Source organism: Atheta coriaria, unplaced genomic scaffold (genome assembly GCF_025399875.1).
Source record: "Atheta coriaria isolate IRGN ID8LTWV9N9 unplaced genomic scaffold, Caltech_Dcor_3.1 hic_scaffold_6_pilon, whole genome shotgun sequence".
Lineage (NCBI taxonomy): Eukaryota > Metazoa > Arthropoda > Insecta > Coleoptera > Staphylinidae > Dalotia > Dalotia coriaria.
The window spans coordinates 14,436,375-14,457,454 of record NW_027045448.1 but is presented as its reverse complement, the minus strand read 5'-3'; the positions used below and the strand labels follow the sequence as shown (position 1 = coordinate 14,457,454).

At 34.7% G+C, this 21,080-nt stretch overlaps 1 protein-coding gene and 1 long non-coding RNA gene across 3 annotated transcripts in view; one reads left to right on the top strand and one right to left on the bottom strand.

The window, feature by feature from the left end:
* The window catches only part of LOC135794059 (uncharacterized), a 36,643-nt gene that overhangs the window by 2,908 nt on the left and 12,655 nt on the right, over positions 1-21,080 (bottom strand). Inside the window, exon 2 of the long non-coding RNA XR_010548780.1 lies at positions 9,368-9,441. This is a non-coding gene — a long non-coding RNA (uncharacterized lncRNA). The remainder of the gene's footprint in view (positions 1-9,367; positions 9,442-21,080) is intronic.
* LOC135794057 (netrin-1-like) overlaps positions 1-21,080 on the top strand; it is a 69,632-nt gene that overhangs the window by 36,022 nt on the left and 12,530 nt on the right. For both annotated transcript variants that reach the window (XM_065305190.1, XM_065305191.1), the window contains exon 2: positions 9,137-9,325. In XM_065305190.1, coding sequence (XP_065161262.1) covers positions 9,137-9,325 — 189 coding nt within the window. The remainder of the gene's footprint in view (positions 1-9,136; positions 9,326-21,080) is intronic.

The following is a 21,080-nucleotide window of genomic DNA, read 5'->3' as shown; positions in this document are numbered from 1 at the left end:
GTCAGCGTTTGACAGGCGTAGCATAATACGTTTGTGTTGTTGTTTGTGCGTCTGTTTTCGGTAACGAAGTAATCGCATCGGCCGCCGGTAATAATCGCACGTAATTAAAGCCGGCGTGCGCGCGTAATGCCATTTTAATGATATTAATGCGCGCCAGCCGCTCGCCGCGCTTAATCAATCCGGTTAATTAACCTTTGCGCGCGCGCGCGCGCGAATTTAAATAACGCCCTGCTCGCGGCAATGCATTGTCTGCCGGCGCGGCGACTTATTATGTCGGTTTTGACGTTTCTGACGTGAACAACCGCACTTATCAAGTGGTAATTACACGAGCGACGAGCTACAACACTCCAAGAATCTTAAATTAAGTTTTTACTCTTCATATTAACTTCTTTAACCTAGTTTTATGAGAAAATTTATCATAATTAGGCATGGGATTAAAAAATACCGGTTTTTGAAAAACCGGTATTAAGTTTTTACCTTTATAATGTTTTTAAATTTATTTTTATAAAAAATTTATCAAAATTAAGAGCAAAATAAAAAAACCGGTTTTATCAAAACCGGTATTGAATCCAAAATAACCGGTATTGTCTTATTTTTTCCCTATTTTACCAAAATAGCTACAAAATTAAAAGAAAAAGTTTTTATTATAAAATAATCGGTGTTATAACCTAAAAAATGACCAAACAAAGTGTTTTGACATCATTCCAAGCATGTTTGACTACAAATTACCATAAATCTTGGTCGGCCATTTGTAAACAAAGGTGATTCATCTCAATCCCGTGCAGGCGGCGCTGATTGCAAACAATTGCCTCGTGTGCACGCTCAACAAATCGCGTTTATCGCATGTTTCATGCACTTTTTACACGACGTATCGCGCGACCGACGATAAATTAACGACGTAATTGCGCCGCACACATTCGTAGCGTCGATTTGTTGCGTGGATTCGGCGCTAATGCATTACCAATCCGAGTGCGCGATGCGCGCGCCTGATACGACCGATAGAAATTAATGTAAATTGCCTTTCGCCATACAAAAGCAGAGAGAATATCAACCTCAAACCATTCCATTTCTTGACTTCTATATGTATGTATATGTATTTGTGATTCTCTTATTCATTTATTCAAATGCGCACGCTCGGATTTGTGGGCGTATTTTATAACATGTCAAACGACGCCATGGACGGACAAATTACCGCGCTGCTTCGGCCATAAACGGTCAACTTACGACTTTCAATTACAACAAATGTTCCACGAAACAAGCGCATGTGATATCAAGATGGCGCTGGCGTCTGACACAGGTGGGCGGAGCTTAAGAACACAATTTTGCATGAAAATACTAATATCGAAGCCGATTTGAATATTTGAATATCGCCGGTTGTAGTTATATTAAATTTTCCGGCTGTATTTGCACTTTTCTCAATATTTCCGGTTCGTCCAGCGCGTGTTTCCGGTGTTGTTGCCGTTTTTGCATTCTTTTTGCTTGTTTTGGTTAAGGTAAATATTTAAGGGAGCGCATTTCTCCGATATTGAAAGCATCCCTTAAGGGGTTCCCGATAAACATGGATATTAAATCGATTCCCTCGGCGAATTTTCTCCAGACTCAAGCTTATTACATACATACGAATGTGTATTTACACAAAATAGTTTCCAATTCCTTTTCCGAAGGCGAGGGAAAGAAGAGTTTTTAAAACATTGAGTGTAATTCTTTTGCGATCGCATGAAACGAGTGTTTAATCTGTTCCTCCTTCTTGGCTCGGATTCTAATGCGCTTTTAAAGTGCGGATATGAGACGAGACGCAAAGTGACGGGCGAGTGGAGGAAGTTAGGTCGGATTCGGTTTGTCGAACTTGCGGATGTCGCACGCCACGCAGCGTTGGAGGAAAGAAACAGACGTGGAGGAAAGCAGCGACGATTTATTTCGGCTCGAGCCAGTCTCCTATTCATTTCCCGCTTAAGCCGCGGCGAATTTCCCCGGCGATTACCGCGGCCGATTCGTATTCATTCGGATTCTTTTGTCACGATTTACAAATTCGTGAATATAGCACGTTTTCTTCTTTATTTTACACGTTTTTCATGATTTTATGAATGAATAATTGGATTATGAAAATTTTAAAGGTTAGAAATCAAAAAAATATGATTTTTTTGTTTAGCAATATTAAAAAATTAGTTTAAAGTGATTTTTGAAGCGATTTTAGTGATAATTTAGTAATGCATGACTTAACCTCAATTTTAGTTCACATTGTCATAGCATAGATGGCGCTACGGTAGAGCAAGTCTTGTATAACAAGGAAATTAATATTTTCTTCTTTATTTTACACGTTTTTTATGATTTTATGAATAAATCATTGGATTACGAAGATTTTATAAGTTAGAAATCAAAAAAATATGTTTTTTTTGTTTAGCAATATTAAAAAAATAGTTTAAAGTGATTTTAGAAGCAATTTTAGTGATAATTTAGTAATGCATGACTTAACCTCAATTTTAGTTCACATTGTCATCGCATAGATGGCGCTACGGAAGACCAAACAAGTTTTGTATACAAGGAAATTAATATAAGTCAAGCAATTTGTGCAAATTTCGTCGATGCTTGTTATACCTATGAGACTAATTTTAACCCGCGGCTTCGCTCGCGAATATCTAAAATAATGAAGTTGCTTCCGTACGCGTCTGTAGTCACAGAAGAAGTAACAATGAAGTAGAATGGCGGGAAGTTTAAAATGGCTGAAAGTATAGTCTATGGAAGTATAGTGTACAGTCTCCATAGTGTAGTCAATTGGATTTGATGTTGACGTAGCTGTCGGTAATACAGTGTGATAATACAGTGTGATGGTACTATAGTACTTAGGTTTGAGCTTCATTGCTGGAATGCTAGATGGCGTTAAAGTAGTCAAATAGCCAGATGCAGAGGTATTATTGGCTAAACAATTTCTTTATTTTATTTTAAAAATAATTTTTTTTATTAAATAAAAAGTAGCCTATAAACATTCGGGCACCACTAAGAATATGTGTACAAATTTTCATGATGATCGGTTAAGTAGTTTTTGCGTGAAAGTGTAACAAACATCAGGACTTTCGCATTTATAATATTAGTAGGGATGAATTGATGTAAGAATGTTTGTTGTCCGTTATAAATTTCATCGATGGATGGCAAAATGAATTGGTGCAGTGCGCAGCCGAGCGAATTGAGTGCAATCCTCGCGAATCAATCGTTATCGGTGATTTTCTGATTGGCTGCGCCGACTGCACTGCCTCAGCTTGACTTTCCTCACCGCACCGCACACACAAGCCGTAAAACTAATGAAATGTAAAAAAGCGCATCGCACTGTATGCATTGCCGCACTCGCCGCAATAAACATAAACGTCGAATAAGGATTTTATGGTGTGCGCGGCGCGCGATAATCAGGAAGTCGCGATTTATTGCGGGCACTGCGGCGAAATGCACAAACCCATCTAAATGCAAAACATAGTATCAAACAATCCACATTGTTTGATTTTTCAAATTGCGCTTAAATTAAGCGTCACATTCATGATGGTATTAAGGTGAAATTTCTTATCCCTCTCTCATCTTTTGGAGGCGCAGGGAAGAGGGAAGAGGGAAAAGAAATCACATTGCAAAACAGAAAACAGCAAAACCCCAGACAGACAGACGGGGACGCCTGATGGATGGATGGCGAAATGATGATAGTAAAAAATAACAAGAGGAGAAATCACGGCGTCGTTACACGCTCACGTTGGTAGACGAGTTTGATTTGACCCCACAGGGGTTAATTAGGATCACTCCAGGGGGGAGCAGAAGTAACATCAGGAGGCAAAACAGAAAAAGAAAAGGCAAAAAGCAAAACGAAAGAAAAAAAAAACGCTCAGGATAACTTGTTACACGATTACGGTAGACGTGTACCAACATACGAACATCATCTTTACCTTGGAAAGATCACGAAACTATAATCTGTTCACGTTATTTTTGATTTAAATTAAAATAATATTTTTTAACCTAAAATTTAATTATTTTCAGCATGAAAATTATTTTGAAACACGAAAAGTGGTATTTTAATCATGAAAAACCAAAGTCGTGACTAAAGTACTTTAGTCACGGGGTGGACCTTGTGATTTCGCATTTGCCTAGGGTGCTATACAAGGCTATATGAAATGCCATGCGCCGTCAGTCAAACAAAGCAGCATGCGCTGTTACTGCTCGTGTCGACGCTGCGCGCCTGCGTGTGATTTCAAGTGCGTGCGCGAACTCCCATGTATTTATAACCTTTCATTTCCCAGAAATTTACGAAAAAAATTCGAAGTTTTAAAATAAAAAGTTCAAATACAAAAACTAAAAGTAGAAAAAAAAACGTATGCAAACGTGGTTAAAGTGCCACTTAGCACACTTGATACTTAATATACTATTTTTTACGATTTTGTAATTTTTTTTGTTTTTTGAACTTGACGTAACAATATGTTCATGTTATGCTCGTGTGACTGAGGCTCTAGCACTAACTTTGATTAGTAGGCATACACATTGCACGCCGGCGCACACATTACATTACACTCTATATGGCGATGGTATTTCGCTGCCATGTTGCTGGCAGCATGCATTGCAGGCATTGCCGCCAACGGACAAAAATGGTCGCAATGGCCACGACGCCGCAAATTTGTCATTGAATATTGATAAACTTCTGCATTTCGCCGGCGTCGCAACATGCCTCACTGAATTCCTTTCGCGTGGATTATAAATCGTGTTGTTGTTGTTATTAATGAGCATTTTAGCAACATCTGCTCGTAAGGAATAAAGACGGCGGTGTTACGCTATTTATAACTTTGTTTTGCGCATAAATAGCAAAATAACCAAAATAAATTTTAAAAAAATCAGAAAATGACAAAGAAAATAAAAGTTTACATTTGCGGTTATGTAAAATGACATAACCTAATTGAACAACTACTTTTCTTTTCCTTTTAAACATAAAAAAGGTAAAATTTAACGCAAAGAAGAAACCAGGTCTGAAAAATACCGGTTTTGAGGCCGGTGTACCGGTATTTTTGTTTCTAATACCGGTATTTATTTAATTTCACCTATAAACTTTATTTTTTTCGATTGAGGTTAGTTTAGTTAACATAACCAACAATAATAGATACTTCGTCCAAATTTGGCAGCAGCAACTAGATAAACAAGTACCTCTGATTTTTATTGTTGTTGTTGTTGTTATTGTTGATTGGATCCGCTTTTCATCAATGATATAAATTTATAAATATTAATCGACCAGCCGAACAAACCACGATAAATCTCTTCGGTTCCAGTTTGTTTGCGCTTTTTTCATCACATTTGCACACGCCGCGAGCTGAAATGAATTGCAATATACCGCAAAAGGTCCGAACAACGCATAAATTAAAACACCCACATACAAACTCAATTCAAACAACTTGTACACTTAAATTCCATTTTCTTTACATAAAATAAAATAACAAACATTCTCACCCTTTCTTCCACGTATGTAAATTTATTTAGCAAGTGTTTATTGATAAATTATGATAAATTTTTAATTACACCGCAATTCCAGAAGGGTTAAAGATGCGTTTAATGTGCATCATCAGGCACCATCATTAATAAACCAAAACAAAAGGGGCTTCCACCGCGACGGAGCAAACAATACGCGCGTAATGAATGACAAAATGTCGCAAACACAAGCAACGAACGACATTCAACTGCTCTCAAACTCAAAAACCATTATAATATCTATTATGTAATTAATCTCTGTTACTTCTGTACAACTCCTGCTTCTTCTTCTGTTTATCTAAGCGCGTACTTATTGAATTTTTGATTCTTGATTCCTAATTGATTTATTGCATGCGTGCCGTATTCATTAATTAACCCCGATTGTATTTTTAATTGCGTCTAATGAACTCCCAGCTGCATCTCGACATATTTCTATCGGCGAGCGTCTAATAAATGCAAATGGGGATAATGTAAACATGCATTATGCATATATTATCGTCATTATCTCGCTGGACTACATTCTCTTGGAGTATATTTTTGTCGGTTATGAATGTCAAATTATAATTAATCAAAAAGCTATTTTCGGTTTCGTGTTTGCCAGCCCACAAATTGATTACAATCGGGTTTTAATTTATTTATTGTGTTCTAGCACTCAAGCTGCAAATCAAAAATTGAAATATTTTTGAGGTTAAAACCGTTAGATGGCGGTAGGAATACATACATAACCTCATTTTTTAATTTTTAGGTTAAAATTGTAGTTTTTGACAAGAAAATTGTTTGGAATTGATTTTTATGTAAATTTTGTTTATTTTTGGGGAAATTACTCGATTTTTGGTGAATTTGCGGTGAAAAAATGAAAATTTACATTTTTGGTTATGTAAAATGACATAACCTAATCGAAAAACGACTTTTTCTTAATTTGGATACCAACATAACCTCAATTATGCGTTTTTCTTCTTAAATTTTTGTTATTTATCAATAAATTTTGTTTAAAATCATTTTTTATCTAAATTATTCGCATTTTTGCTTGTCAAACGATGAAATTTACATTGTTGGTTACGTAAAATGACATAACCTCTTCTAAAAACTACATTTTCGTCCATAATTCTGTTTTTCTTAAAGTTCTAAGATATTTTAGTAATTATTCTGCAATTTGTGTCAAAAACAACCTCAAAAATCATAAAAAAATCATTAATTAAATTTTTATTACATATTTTATAGTTAATTGCAAATTACGAGTATGTACGCAATCAGATTCACCTGCTAATAAAAATTAAACGCATCTCTGTAGTTTATTAGAATTTCCTTTTTTCTTCTTTTCTTCTTACAATTCAACCATTAGCATGTTAATGTAAATCATACGCAGTGCACGCCCTATGACGATTATTATTATTATTACCACACAACAGATCGTTCTATATTTTATATCTTTCGAGATCCTGTTCTGGCGAGTGCGTAAGAATGAAGATTTTCTCCGTGGCGCGCTCATTTGTGGTCGCAGACGTGTGTGGTCCATTAAGGCGTCTCTGCGCCAGCATCTTGCGATAGTACGTGCCGATGCAGTGCGCGCGTCTATCGCACGCATCGATAACTACGACGCCATTTTTGCAAATTGCAAAAATGAATTGCGCACATAATCACGATGAATATGAATATGAAACACGCCCAAATGCTATATCTATTAATATTTTTATGTTTATGTTTTATTTAACGCTTTTTGATGGAAATATTATGAAATTTATTCAATCGGAAGACTTGGTGAATAAAGTCATCTTTGTTGTGTGTCTTAAACAAGTTTTTATTATATTCGGAGCGCGTTGAAATGAATGGAATAGAGTGCATTTGCCTGTTTGGGATTTTGTTGGCTTGAATCAACGCCAGAAGTCGTACCAAAGTATATTTTTTATTTACTCTTGAAAATTTCGTTCACGCGGTGCTTTTATTTCAGTTGAGATCTTTTTATTTATTGTTCTTTGTTTTAATCTTCTTTTGTTTCGAGTAATATACGATCGGAGGTTTAGAATTACGTCAATTGTATAATATCAAATATTTTTTCATATGCTATTAGTGTTTATCAGAGGAAACAATAACGAATTGCGTTTATTTTTAGTTGTGAGCGAAATAAGAGCGAAGCGCTGAATGAGAGGGTAATGAGCGTGTGCACCCTTTTATACTGCGCGTGGTCTAATCTTGGAGGGGGTCGCTTACGTAGCGCACATATCACTACCGCCATCTAACGTGATCAGAAATAACAATATTAAAAACTTTAAACTTTAAATATCTCGAAAACTATCCGTCCTATTGACTTGAAATTTGGTACACTTCTTTATTATTAATATATTTATATTCTACCCAAAAATAATTATTACACTGCGAGTAGTTTTTTATTTATTGCAAAAAAACTGAAAAAAATTCTTGAAAAATTAAATTTTCTTATATTTCTTGCTAAATTTATGTGTCTACTGCAGTTATATAACTCTGCGGGTCCACATGCGCGTGTGCGTGCATGAAATTCCATTCATCTTGCAAAATTGGTCATTACGAGCGTCTATTTTGTCAACCCGACGCGTTTTATGCTCGCGCCGCGACGCGCCTCGTATATATTATCTAAATATTTATCCCGCGGGTACGGCTGCCGCCGCCGTAACGACGCTTATGTGTTAATCATGCCCGACTGCGCTGGTCCAGTTCCAGGCCCATAACATTTAACAAGCCGCATGCATCATATTTACGAGCCAAGAACCAAAAATAGAAATATTTAAGTTCTCACATGGAATAAATTTGCGCAGGGACAAAAAATAATGATTAAATCCACAACGCAAACGTAAACATTACTAAACAACCCTCTGCGTGTGAGGGCAGAGGAGAGGGGAGGGGGAGGGAAGGCGTACAGCGCAAATAAGGATCAGGAAAAGCACACGGGGCGCACAAGTGGGGTTGACAGTGCAGCCGCAGGGGCCTGCGTGTCTCGGCTCTCATTACATGCGATAACCACCCTGTGCCAGCGTTCCTTCATCCCTGTGCAGGCCCTGCAGCGAGTTCAAACATCGCTGTCTGTCGCTGACATCGTATTATGAATCCCAACCCCTCTCTTCAATATGTATTGCTCATAGTAGGACAGAAATAACATATTTTTTAACATTTAAGGGTTGTTTTTGAATTTATTTCCCCGTAAACACCCTGTATATTTAATTTTTTCATTTATAATTTGAATTTGCAGTTTAGTACCGGTATTTTCGTTTAGGGGAATGTTTTAAATTAAAATATCTGAAAACCGGTATTGAAAAATACCGGTATTTGAAAATTAAAAACCGGTATTTCGGTATACCGGTATTTTTTAGGGAAAATATGAAAATTCCTATTAATATCGAAAGAAATATCATTTCAAAAAATACCGGTATTTGAAAATAAAAATACCGGTATTACCGATATTGATTCCGACATTTCACACCCCCATTCCTCATCTCATCTCATCGACACGCTGACAATTTGCAAAATGTGCACGTAAACTTGTTGATTGATTAAAACGCACCCACCCTTATCTCTACGTTCGTGTTACCCTAGACGAAGATTTATCACCGCAATCACACACATGCATACACTGGATGTGGGGTTGTTTGGGTAATTAAAAACTAATTTTGTGTGTTTGTTGCAGCATGCGAGTGTAATCAGCACGCCAGGCGGTGCAAGTTCGATATGGATGTGTACAAGGTGTCTGGACGCATCTCGGGCGGTATATGCCTCAAGTGCCGCCATTATACTTCCGGCCGCCATTGTCACTACTGTCGGGAAGGGTTCTATCGCGACGAGAATAAGGCGATCACGCATCGGCGCGCATGCAAACGTAAGTAATTTTTGAATATTTTTTAAAGGGAGTTTTACTTACGGTTTGTGGGGGTTCTGGTGGTCAGATTTTAAAAATCTGAAGAGATTTAGAAAATAGGGGTCGTTGGCTGTCATCTGGAACAAAAATATAGAGATTTTGTTAATAAATAGTAAAATGGCGTTGATTTTAAGAAAAAATGAAAAATTTCTATGGAAAAATGTTATTTGTTAGTTTTTTTGGCTATAAAATTAACAATTTTTATCCGATTTTAAAAATTTGAAGAGATTTATAAAATATAGTTCATTGACTATCTTTTGTCACCAAAATAAATAAATTTTGTTAATAGACAACAAAATGGCGTTGATTTTAAGAAAAAAATCAAAATTTTCATTATCAAAATGATTTTTCTCCGTTTTTTGCCTATAAAATTAACAACAATAAAAAATTTTACTTGATTTTTTGCAAAATCATAAATAAATATTTTCTTAACACCTATACGAAATTTGAGTAATATTCTCCAAGTAGATTTTGAGAAAATCCCAACTTTTGTAACTTATGAATTTAAATCTCAGGGAATTTGCTTGTGGCGCGTGTCCCTGATAATATTCGAAGCACGCGTAACGCAAATGAATAATGCTGTTTGTTTTCCCTTCGCGTGCAAAATCTCAGCAGCCCGATGAGGGTGGCAACCTCTGCAACCTCTTTTCGGTTCGTTAAGTGTCCTCTCCTTTACTCCATCCCCGGTAAAAAATGAGAATCATCGAAGCAGCGAAACGGGTGTAAATTGACATTGATGAATGACATTTTTTCCTTTTCACACTCTCAAAAAGCAACAAAAAAGAATCGCTCGCATCATCACTTTAGTGATAAGTAATAAAATTGTCTACTTCAGATACTACTCGTATATTAAGCGCAAGCAACGGCACTTTAACTAAAATTTAGCATTTAGTGACATAAAACGTGCACAATTTGTTCGCGTAATAAGGGCAATTAGTGTGTGCACCGCACGCCGGCAGAAAATCAGGTGTTATTAGCCGCTTTTATCGCCTTTCTACGAGATACTGGCAGGCGTGCTGCACTCTGCCCGTCCATCCTGCTGCGTCCCCGCCGCGTTTTCGATACGTTACATCGCCACGCATCGCAGAGCGGCAATTATTTACCCGATTTTATTGCGCGATTTCAAGCCGCTACAAGGTTAATTTCCTCTCTCGGGCGCGCTGTACCACAACACCGTGGCACTGCCTGCATTGCTGCAGAGTGAACAGCGAGCGAAGAAAACAATCGTCGTCTACTAATAAACCACGCAGCGCCCACACTACCGCGCTCGTCCGTTTTGTCGACGTTATTGCGCGACAAATGCGACTAAATGTTTCTACAAATGTGTCTGCCATTGCTTACTTATGTTACCTCTTGTACAGGAATATACAAGGTGCAATGGAAACCGTAAAATATAAAAAAAAAAAACATTTTTTTGTTATTTGTGATGTTGGTTGCCTATATTAAAAGAATTACTAACCTTAAAACACTGATTAAAGATTAGTAGAATATTCGGCAACCATTTATACACGAAATAACTAAGAAAATATCTTATGTAAATATTTCCCTATGTTCGATACTTGTACGTCATCTCCAACATTGTCCAACGACAATTTTATGCAACCTAATACAAAATATTTCGAATTTTAACAATTTTCGACTAAATACTGCTCTAAAAACCTACATTTTACTTTTTTGTAACATTGGTTGTCTATATTTAGACAATTACTAACCTTAAAACACGAATTACTGATTTACAGTGTGTATTTCCCTATGTTCGATACTTATACCGTTTCTCCAACATAGTCCTCAACTACATTGATGCACTTAAATATGTTTTTATGAATGTTTTCACTTTCGAATTGTAATAGTTTGTCTTCTCCGCGCCTTGGAGATTACCACTGCTTAAAAAGGGCCTAAACTAGCTGTGATCACCTGCAGTGCGCATAATTACGTTTCCAATTTACATATTTTACATATTAATGAATAAGGCCGTACGAATGTGTCGACGCGGACGATATTTTTCAATTAATCCGCAGCATTTATATGGAAATTGATTGAGCGCAAAACATTTTAAAGCGCTGCGTCTTCTATCTGCTGTTAAGTCTTGGTCTTTTCGTCTCTCGAAGCAATGAATGAAACCATCCCACAAGGATCGATTTCGTCAGCATCATAAACTTAAAGTTGAAATTTTTACGTTCTACGGCGATAAAGACTCGGAATATTATATTTTTGACTTGGAGCGGAAGTAGATACATGTATGATGTGCGGAGGAAGTGAGTACTGGTATATACGCGTAATAATCTCGGATATTTGAAAAATGTCGAAAATGTGTAAATCATAAAAAATGAAGAATAGCAGGAGAATAGCGGGGATTGTAAAGAGAGGAATTTTCGGTTTAACATAACGCACGCTTCATAAATCACGTAAGCGATTTTTCTTCTTCCGGAGGTTTTTCCGGAATTCCCACGATGGGAGGCGGCAAGTTATTAAATGCTTCGATTATATTTTACACAAAAATACAGGTTTTTAAATTTGTCTTTTATATGATGAAAAAATAGTTTTGTTGTATTTTTTTTCTTAAAATAGACGCCTTTTTGTTGTTAATTAATAAATATGATTTGTTTTTGTGGCAAATGATAGTCAATGAACTATATTTTATAAATCTCTTTAGATTTTTAAAATCCGATTATTGTTGTTAATTTTATTGTCAAAAAACTTAGAAAAAACATTTTTCAAAGTAAAATTTGTACTTTTTTCTTAAAATCGACGCCATTTTGTTGTTAATTAACAAAAATTATTTATTTTTGTTACAAAGGATTGTCAATTAACTATATTTTAAGAATCTGTCTAGATTTTTGAAATCGGATTATTTTTGTTAATTTTATTGCCAAAAAACTTAGAAAAAACATTTTTCGACGTAAAATTGGTACTTTTTTCTTAAAATAGACGCCATTTTGTTATTACTTAACAAAAAATATTTATTTTTGTGGCAAATAATAGTCAATGAGCCATATTTTATAAATCTCTTTAGATTTTTAAAATCGGATTATTGTTGTTAATTTTATTGCCAAAAAACTAAGAAAAAACATTTTTCAACGAAAAATTTGTACTTTTTTCTTAAAATCGACACCATTTTGTTATTACATAACAAAAAATATTTATTTTTGTGGCAAATAATAGTCAATGAGCCATATTTTATAAATCTCTTTAGATTTTTAAAATCCGATTATTGTTGTTAATTTTATTGCCAAAAGACTTAGACAAAACATTTTTCAACATAAAATTTGTACTTTTTTCTTAAAATCGACGCCATTTTGTTATTTATGAACAAAAATTATTTATTCTTGTAGCAAATGATAGTCAATAAACTATATTTTATAAATCTCTTTAGACTTTTAAAATCGGATTATTGTTGTTAATTTTATAGGCAAAAAACAAAGCAACAAATAATTTTCAACGAAAAATTTGCAGTTTTTCTCAAAGAAAAAAATATTACTGGCATTCTCGCGACAAAAAACCTCAAATTATTAAATATTTCAATTATATTTTAACAAAAAATATATTTTCTGATACTTTTTTTGCGACTAAACAAAAACCCCAGGTATACACTGTGATGCACTGTCAGAATGGTCCAGGATCTCATTTATCGAGTGTCGAACGATAGCAATTTGACCCTTGGACTTGCGGAGGCAATAAGGCGTAACCAAACACAGTCCGCAGAGTGGACAAACTGCCCATCGGGGATACTAGTCTTGGCCGCGGCGGCCCGAGGGTGTTGAGAGTTCACTATCCTCAATTGTGTAGTAGGGCAATATCCGAAAGTGTTGCAGCCCGCCGACACTTCTTCCTTTTCCCATGCGGGCGCCGAGGTCGAAGGTCGAAGGCGGAAAGTCGGCAAAGCGGAAAGTGGAAAGCAGCATCGCCCCGCTTTGCGATGGGGAGTTGATTTTCTTCGTATTCGCGCGCGAGGCATGTTTGTTTATATCCGGGGCGCGAGCACACTTAATTAACGACATGTAATTAAACTCTTACGCAAATAATTCCGCAGCGCAAAGTTCAAAATTAAACGAAAACTCAAGCGAAATAATCAGCAGCGAAGCAACGCCATCTGGAGATCAATAGTTTTACGAGTAAATTGTTTTATTTTTATGTTGTGTTTATACTTGGAGTGGAATTTAAATCGCCTTAAAAGAGAGTAATTCATGAGGGGGCTGCGTATCAGATTCAATGTTTGTCGGATAAAGTCTCAAAGCCGAGCACGATGTCGACATAAGCCGCCCTCAATGCCGTCTGCGGCATGTTAGTTTATTTTTATCTTCTTTTCGCATTTGTAGACAAATTTTATCCGGAAAAATAGTATTTTATGTATCAAGTGCGCTAAGTGGCACTTTAACCACGTTAACAACTTTTTTCTACGTCCACTTTATTTCCATGCTTAGATTTTTTGTATTTCAATTTTTTATTTTAAAATTCTCCACCCCGTGACTAAAGTACTTTAGTCACGATTTTCATCATCCGTGATTAAATTTCCACTCTTCTTGTCTCAAAACCGTGTAAAAACTGTCGCTATTATTAATTATAATATTATTTTGCACTAATTGCTTCATTAATAGTTTTTATCCATTACACGCTTGTCAAAACGATGTAAAAAAACAAGTCATTCATGTTAACGAAATAATTTATTGCCACATCAATAAATATCGCATTGATTTATGGATTAATTAGTCTCCGAGTAAATTTTGAACGGTAATTGGCCCACACGATGAAAACACGCCGGAAGAATTTTAATCCGAGCGTCCAACAAAAATTTGTCTTAATTAAATATCACGAGCATGTTATGCTGCGCTAATCTGTTTGATCTGGCCGTTTAGCGATGCAGCAATTTGTTTCGCTTTGATGTTTCGGCCGCATCAGCGATCGACGTCGATCAAATAAAAAACCTCAAACTAAAATGCTAATTCAATGCTAGCAACTAGCAGCTTCGAGTGCTAGTGTTGTGTGTTTGTGTATTTAGTCGTTTCGAGCCAAGATGTGTAATTATTCAATTTTGCGTTCGATAGTTAATCGCAGATTTTATCTTGATCTGGATAAGAGTTACGATCTGGTTTGCGGTTTTTTAGTAAGAGATAAACATCTCAATAGCTGTCGTCAAAGTGGATGTAATTAATATGTTTTAAATGTTTTTGAATTTTTATTTTTTTTAAGAGGAAAATTGATTTTTAAATAAAACTTTGTGAAAAACGTGAAAAAATTATCACATGATTAAATATTTTAATATTTTTTTTATTTATTTTAGCTTTAGTGAGTTTTGGGTTGCATAAAATTATCAGTGGACAATGTTGGAGATGCGGTTTAAGCATCGAACATAGAGAAAGTCTAATGTAAAGTGTTTTCTTTGGTTATTTCGTGTTTAATTGGTTGCAAAACACATTTCTAACTTTTACTTCACGTTTTTGGTTACTTTCTGCTTTAATATAGGCAACCATCATTACAAAACAACTAAAATATGATTTATATTGACTCAAAATTAATAATTATATAAATAAAATAAAAATGTTTGTATTTTTTCATTTTTAAGAGGAAAAAAAATCAATTTTTAATCAATTTGTGCAAAAAATAAAAATCTGTTCACACGATAAAATGAAAAGTTTATTACCGCACGATTTGCATCATTATTGACAATAATAAAGACATAAACGATATGATTATGCAACTCGCGCGGCATGCGTGCATCGAATTCCGTTGCGCGCGAGCACTCGTAAACTCAATAAGCGCCAATAAATAATTAATTAACTTTACGATCAATTAGCGGCGAAATTCGTGTCGGACTTTTGTTAAAAACCAATTTACAATTTACAACATTCGAGTAAATCCGTGTTTTCCGCTCTAAAAATAGCCCGAAATTGAAATTCACGCCGCATGTGTGTTGTGTTAAGTTTCAAATTCTGCGTTTTAATTTAGTTACGCATGAAATGGCGCGAAGCTCATGCATGAATTTTCGCACGTTTTACATGTGTACGTAGGGAAAGAGTTTAGTTTAAACTTTCAACATTTTAATGGCTTTTAAAATTTAACACCTTGCGCTGCAGTTTCAACAACTCCAGGCGTCGAGTTGTAAAAATGCGAACTATTTTCGTGTATTTACGTCTACGTTTACAGAATTTCCAGCGAAAATAAAGGGGAAATAAAGTAAAGCAGGCCAAAGTTTGCAGTGACAACTTCAAACAAATTGTGTGTCGATTCATGAACGAGATTTCAGGTTTATTTATTTATTTGAAGAATAGACATAAACCAGATATTTATTTAAAAGTATAAATTAACTGGATTTTCTTCAAATTTTTTGGTGTTTTTATATCAAAATCGCAAAAATTTTGAAAAAAATTGCGTAATTTGCTAAATAATTAAGTGTAATCTATTTGTTAATAAAATACTCAATTGTTAATGTAAAATTTTTATATTTTGTTTCAAAATTTACGATTTTAGGTCAAAAAAAGTCAAAAATTGATGTTTTGCAACTTTTTTCATAAAAATTTCTCGATTTTTACCAAAAAAGCAAAATTTTAAATCCATGAAAATTATTTTCAACAAAATTTCCCAACTAATATTCCGTAATATTATATTTTTGAATTAATTACACTGAACAAGACAAAAGCTTTTATTCCCAAACCTCAAAACTTTCCCGAAAACTCATAATTGTATAGTTTTATCAAATTCTGTATTAAATTTCTTCATTGTTGTGAGTCAACGGCTCCTGCAACTTTTGCATCTCTTGCAGTTCGACCAAACTCTAGATTCTAGACTCTTGAAGACTTCTCTTAGACTCTTCGAGAGTAGCGGATTGCAAAGTCGTGACTCGAAGTATGTGTATGTGTGTTGGCATATTAGGGTATTAAACGCAAGTGCATCTTAATTATCTGCATCCGTACACAATCCTCCCCAAGCGTGCGCGTCGAACGGGCGGCGATATAAAGTTATAATTAAAGTTTGCCGGCGGTGCAAGTAAGCTGTTGCTGTGGCGCGAGATTGCCGCCACTTAAATCCTACTTACGCTGAATTATTGCGCGATCAGATTAGCCACCGACTAAAATATTCGTTTCTTTACAAATAACATTCATCATAGTGTTAAAGCTATAAATTAATTTCTCTGTGTGACGACGAAAAATATTTTCATTTCTAGCAATTATGAGCTAGAATATTTTTTTATAGACATGACATCGATGGTAACATTTGAAATATTGTTGTAATTCTGATCCCAACATCCCTACAAATTGCAATGCAAATTTCTATAACTTAAGCACGATTTTTCAGCTAATTTGTTGGGGTGCACGTTGCGTTACTAGAAAATCATTTAAACATAACACAAGTGAATACAACTGAGCGACGCGGAATTCATATTTAGACTTCTGGAAATATTTACCGGCATTTTTACAAGAGTAATTGAGTTTATAACCAGCACAACAAAAAATTAAACAGATGCCAATACACGTAACATCTCAATATTTTGTTATTTTTTGTTCCTCGATATAACCACACTTCGCTATAACGTAATAAAGTGCCCAGTGTATACTAGCGCCATCTATGCGGTGACAAGACGAACTAAATTTGAGGTTAAGCCGTACAATGATAAATTATCACTAAAATTGCTTTAAAATCACTTTAAATTAATAAAAATATTCAAATTTTATGTTTTTGTATTGTTTTTAATATTATTAAACAAAAAATCTTTCAAAAATCTTTTTCTTATTTGAATATAAATTATAACCAGCTTATAAGTGATTACACAGATGCCAAACACGTCAAATCTCAAAATTTGGTTATTTTATGTTCCTCGATGTAACATAACCTAGCAATATCGTAATTTATAATTTTAGCGGTTAAAAAGTTGCATAACTTATTCAGAATTACATAAAAACTAAGATTTTTGTTAAAATAATTCGTAAAACGTGTGAATTTTAACTTAAAACTCAAATAAATTCCAAATTTTCTTATTTTTTATTTCTCTATATAACAACACCTCCCTATAACGTAATATATTTTACTCCAGTTGACAGTTTGTTGATATTTGCACAAGTGGCACTGCCAGAAGCGCAAAAGGCGACATGTATCCACACCGAGTATATTGCGGCCCTCGTTGGTGTATACACAAACTACTTTCCTAATCATTTATTTACCAACAGTGTCTCACGTGCACTAGACTAGAAACAAACACCGAGGATAACATATTATTGCCTCTATCGATTCGCGACACATTCGTGCCACGTGTAACGGTACCACTCGCGTTAAACTCATTCAACTACACGGATGAAATATGAATACGCGGATTCAGTGCTAATAACGCTACTGAGATCACATAACTCATGCTGAAATGGAATATGAGAGATAATCAGCACGCACATGGGTTTTATACAAAATTACGAATTCCACACAGTTAGTTACGAGTGTGACAATCAATTAAAGTTGATGATTGAATGTTACACAATTTAGAATTCAAGAATTTTCGGTTTTTAGAGGCAAAACAATAATTTTTGCTCTTTTTATTTCAAAAGCAACAAAATATGAAAATTTGTAATCAAAATTGACGTTTTTTGTTAAGAAAAACACAAATTTTGCATTTTTTCCCCAAAATTTTTGACTTTTTTTCCTAAAAAAGACAAAACATCAATTTTTGGACTTTTTCAGCGATAAATAATTAATTTTGAAACAAAATATGAAATTTTTTAAATCAAAATTGAAAGATTTGTGTCGAAAAACACAAATTTTGCCATTTTTTCCCAAAATTTTTGACTTTTTTGCAAAAAAACTGCAAAAAAACTCAAAAATTAGCCAAAAATCATTCTAAAAATGCCAATTTTCACCTCAACTCAATATAAATGATTACTACCTAACTCTACACGATGTATTTTGTTCCGAAATTACAAATTCTAAGCACTTTCCCAATAAAACTCCCCAATTTTCGACAATTCCGGCACGTGTGTAACTTGGGATTACTTGTTGAGAGACACACCCGGCGCTTTTCGACTAACTCTCTTGTTTTGTGTTTTTTTTTTATCTCCCGACATTTTTTCCTCTGCGCTAGCTGCTGCTGCCGCTCTCGCTCGGTGGGCAATGGTCAATCGCACGAAACGCGACTCGTGGGACATTTTACGTGCGACGAGCGACGCCGATGGCCCGCAGCTCCTCGCAAAAGCCGCACACGATTGCGCTCGAGATTTATCTCCGCTTGTTCGTGTTCTTGTTATCCCGGGGCCGTTTATCGCCGCGCTTATATTCCTTTATTTTTTTCGGTGTGCGCGCCGCCGTGTTTCGTCTCGTTTATTTCGCGAGCGAGCGAAAAGCGTTTTAAACGCGCCGTCGTCGTCCGGCGAGTGAGCAAAAAACGTGGACGCGGACGACGTCGTTAAATCTAGGGAAACTAGATTTTGAGAATTTACCAACTTAAGGCATTCATTTTACGAGAGATGGAGATCACACAAAGCACCAAAATAATATAAAAAAGAAAAGAAGTGGAATTTTATTTTATTTTTATTTGGTTGCATCAAAGTTAATTCTTGAGTTATTTAACCGAGTTATTCGAAAGATTTTGTCTAGTTTAGTGTAATTAATTGAAAAATGTAGTATTACAGAATATTAGTTAAGAAATTTTTAGTTTTTCGGGCCAAAATTAAGAGTTTTTAGGGAAAAAAATGGCAAAACATCAATTTTTGCACTTTTCTTGGCCAAAAATAGCAAATTTTGATACAAAATACGAAATTCTTTCATCAATATTTTAGTATTTATATAAACAAATAAATTGCACGAAATTATTTCGCAAATTTTTCTCAAAATTTCGACTTTGGAAGATTTTTCTGTGTTTTTCGAATATGTTTCATATTTCTGGTCATAAAATCGACCAAAAATCAAAAACTATCGCACGGAATGTAACTAAACTTTGAAGATGTATTTGTTTATATATTATGCATGATCTGGCTGCAAAATTTTAATATTTTAACCAAAAATTCTCAATTTATAACATATAAATTATAAATAGATATAAAATCTAAGAAAAAATAATTTTTCTCATTTTAACGGTAAAAAAATTAAATATTTCGCAATTCTTGCTCTTAAGATGACATTTCCTGAACTTCTGAACTAGTTTCACCAAAAATAATTAATCATAAAACTCTTTCCGTATGTTTTTGGTTTGTTTGTTTGTTGTTGACATTCAACTAATTCGCTTTGTATCAGTTTCGATTCGTACTCCATTAATAATCGCATTAGTCGTGTCTGCCGAGTTGATAAATGGATAAACAATAAAATAACGTGGAATTTATTTCATAAGAACGCCAAAATTGCGAAACGTTTCCACTTCTGTCAAGTTGAGAAAAATGTACGCGCATGAAATAAAATAGACGAGATGATTTATGAAATTCCTCACATGCGTAAGGTAATATTTGATATAATATTAAATTTGGACACCGAAATTCCTCAAACAGTGGAATAAACTCGAGTTCAGAAGTAACTACGCGTTGTAGAAGTAATTTAATATATAAAGAAATGCAAGAAGCGCTTCGGTTCGCTTTCGAGTGTCCGGAATACTAAGCGGGACGAAGATTCAATTCTGCCCGAGATTGGAACATTTGAGCGAATAACTCGGTTAAATAATTCTTATCCGGTATTTCTTTTTCTAAGCCATGTTCGACAAGAATTAACTTTCGTATATAACAAAATAATAAAATAAAATTTCTACTTTTTTTTGCTGTTTTTGGGTTTTTATCGCAAAAAAAAAAAATTTTTGGGAATAATTTGTCCTAAAATTTAATTAGCGAATGAAATTAAAAGATCTCAGAGTAAATTAAATGAATGTTAAAAAATTTTGATTTTTCTTTAATTTCTTAACTGAAAATGCGAAAAAAAGTAAAATTTTTGTAAAAAAATGAAATTTTGGCAATAATTCCAAAACTATCGGCCTGAATGTAATTAAATTTTACAGGTTTATTTGTTTACAATAAATTCATGATGTGAAGCAAAAAAATAATTTTTTTAATGATTACTTTTCGATTTATAAGCAAAAAACGTTGGAATAAAGTTAACTTTTTCACTTTACGAATTGTAGGTACTAGATTATGTATATTTGAAAAATACAAATATCATTTTCTGCCTGTGACATTTGTGAGAAACTCTGTAAATCGATGATTTCCAAACGCTTGTTTACAACTGGTAAACGACGTTAAACAAACGATCGTGCAGATTGCCAACCTGTCGAAGGCGATGTTTGCCGGCGGTCGGCGGCTCACGCTTCGATGATGAAAGTTGTCATCAAAAGTTACACACACACAAAACGTAAAAACAAATAACACAAATAAAACATAGCAAACTCGTAGATACTCGTAGAAGACTTGTTTGCGCAACAATTTGAGCAAAAACAGACTGAAATTTAAACAAAGCGAATAATTTATTTTATGCAGCGCATTTTTTTGTCTCGTTCTCGACATTTTCACCCTTTTTCAGTCCGAGCGGTGTCTTCGAGGACGGAATTTTAATATTCGTTAGCAAGCAGCGCATAAGCGTCGTGGCATTGTCAACGTGTTTGTTTCATTCGCGTTTCATGCTCGTAAATTAAAACGCAAGTATGTTTTGACTAACAATTAGCTTGGATGCTTTGCGATTATTTATTGCTTTGTTTTACACTTATTCACGGAAAACGGTTAAGAGTTTCAAGTACGAACGGCACACAAGTATGATTAATGTTTCTATT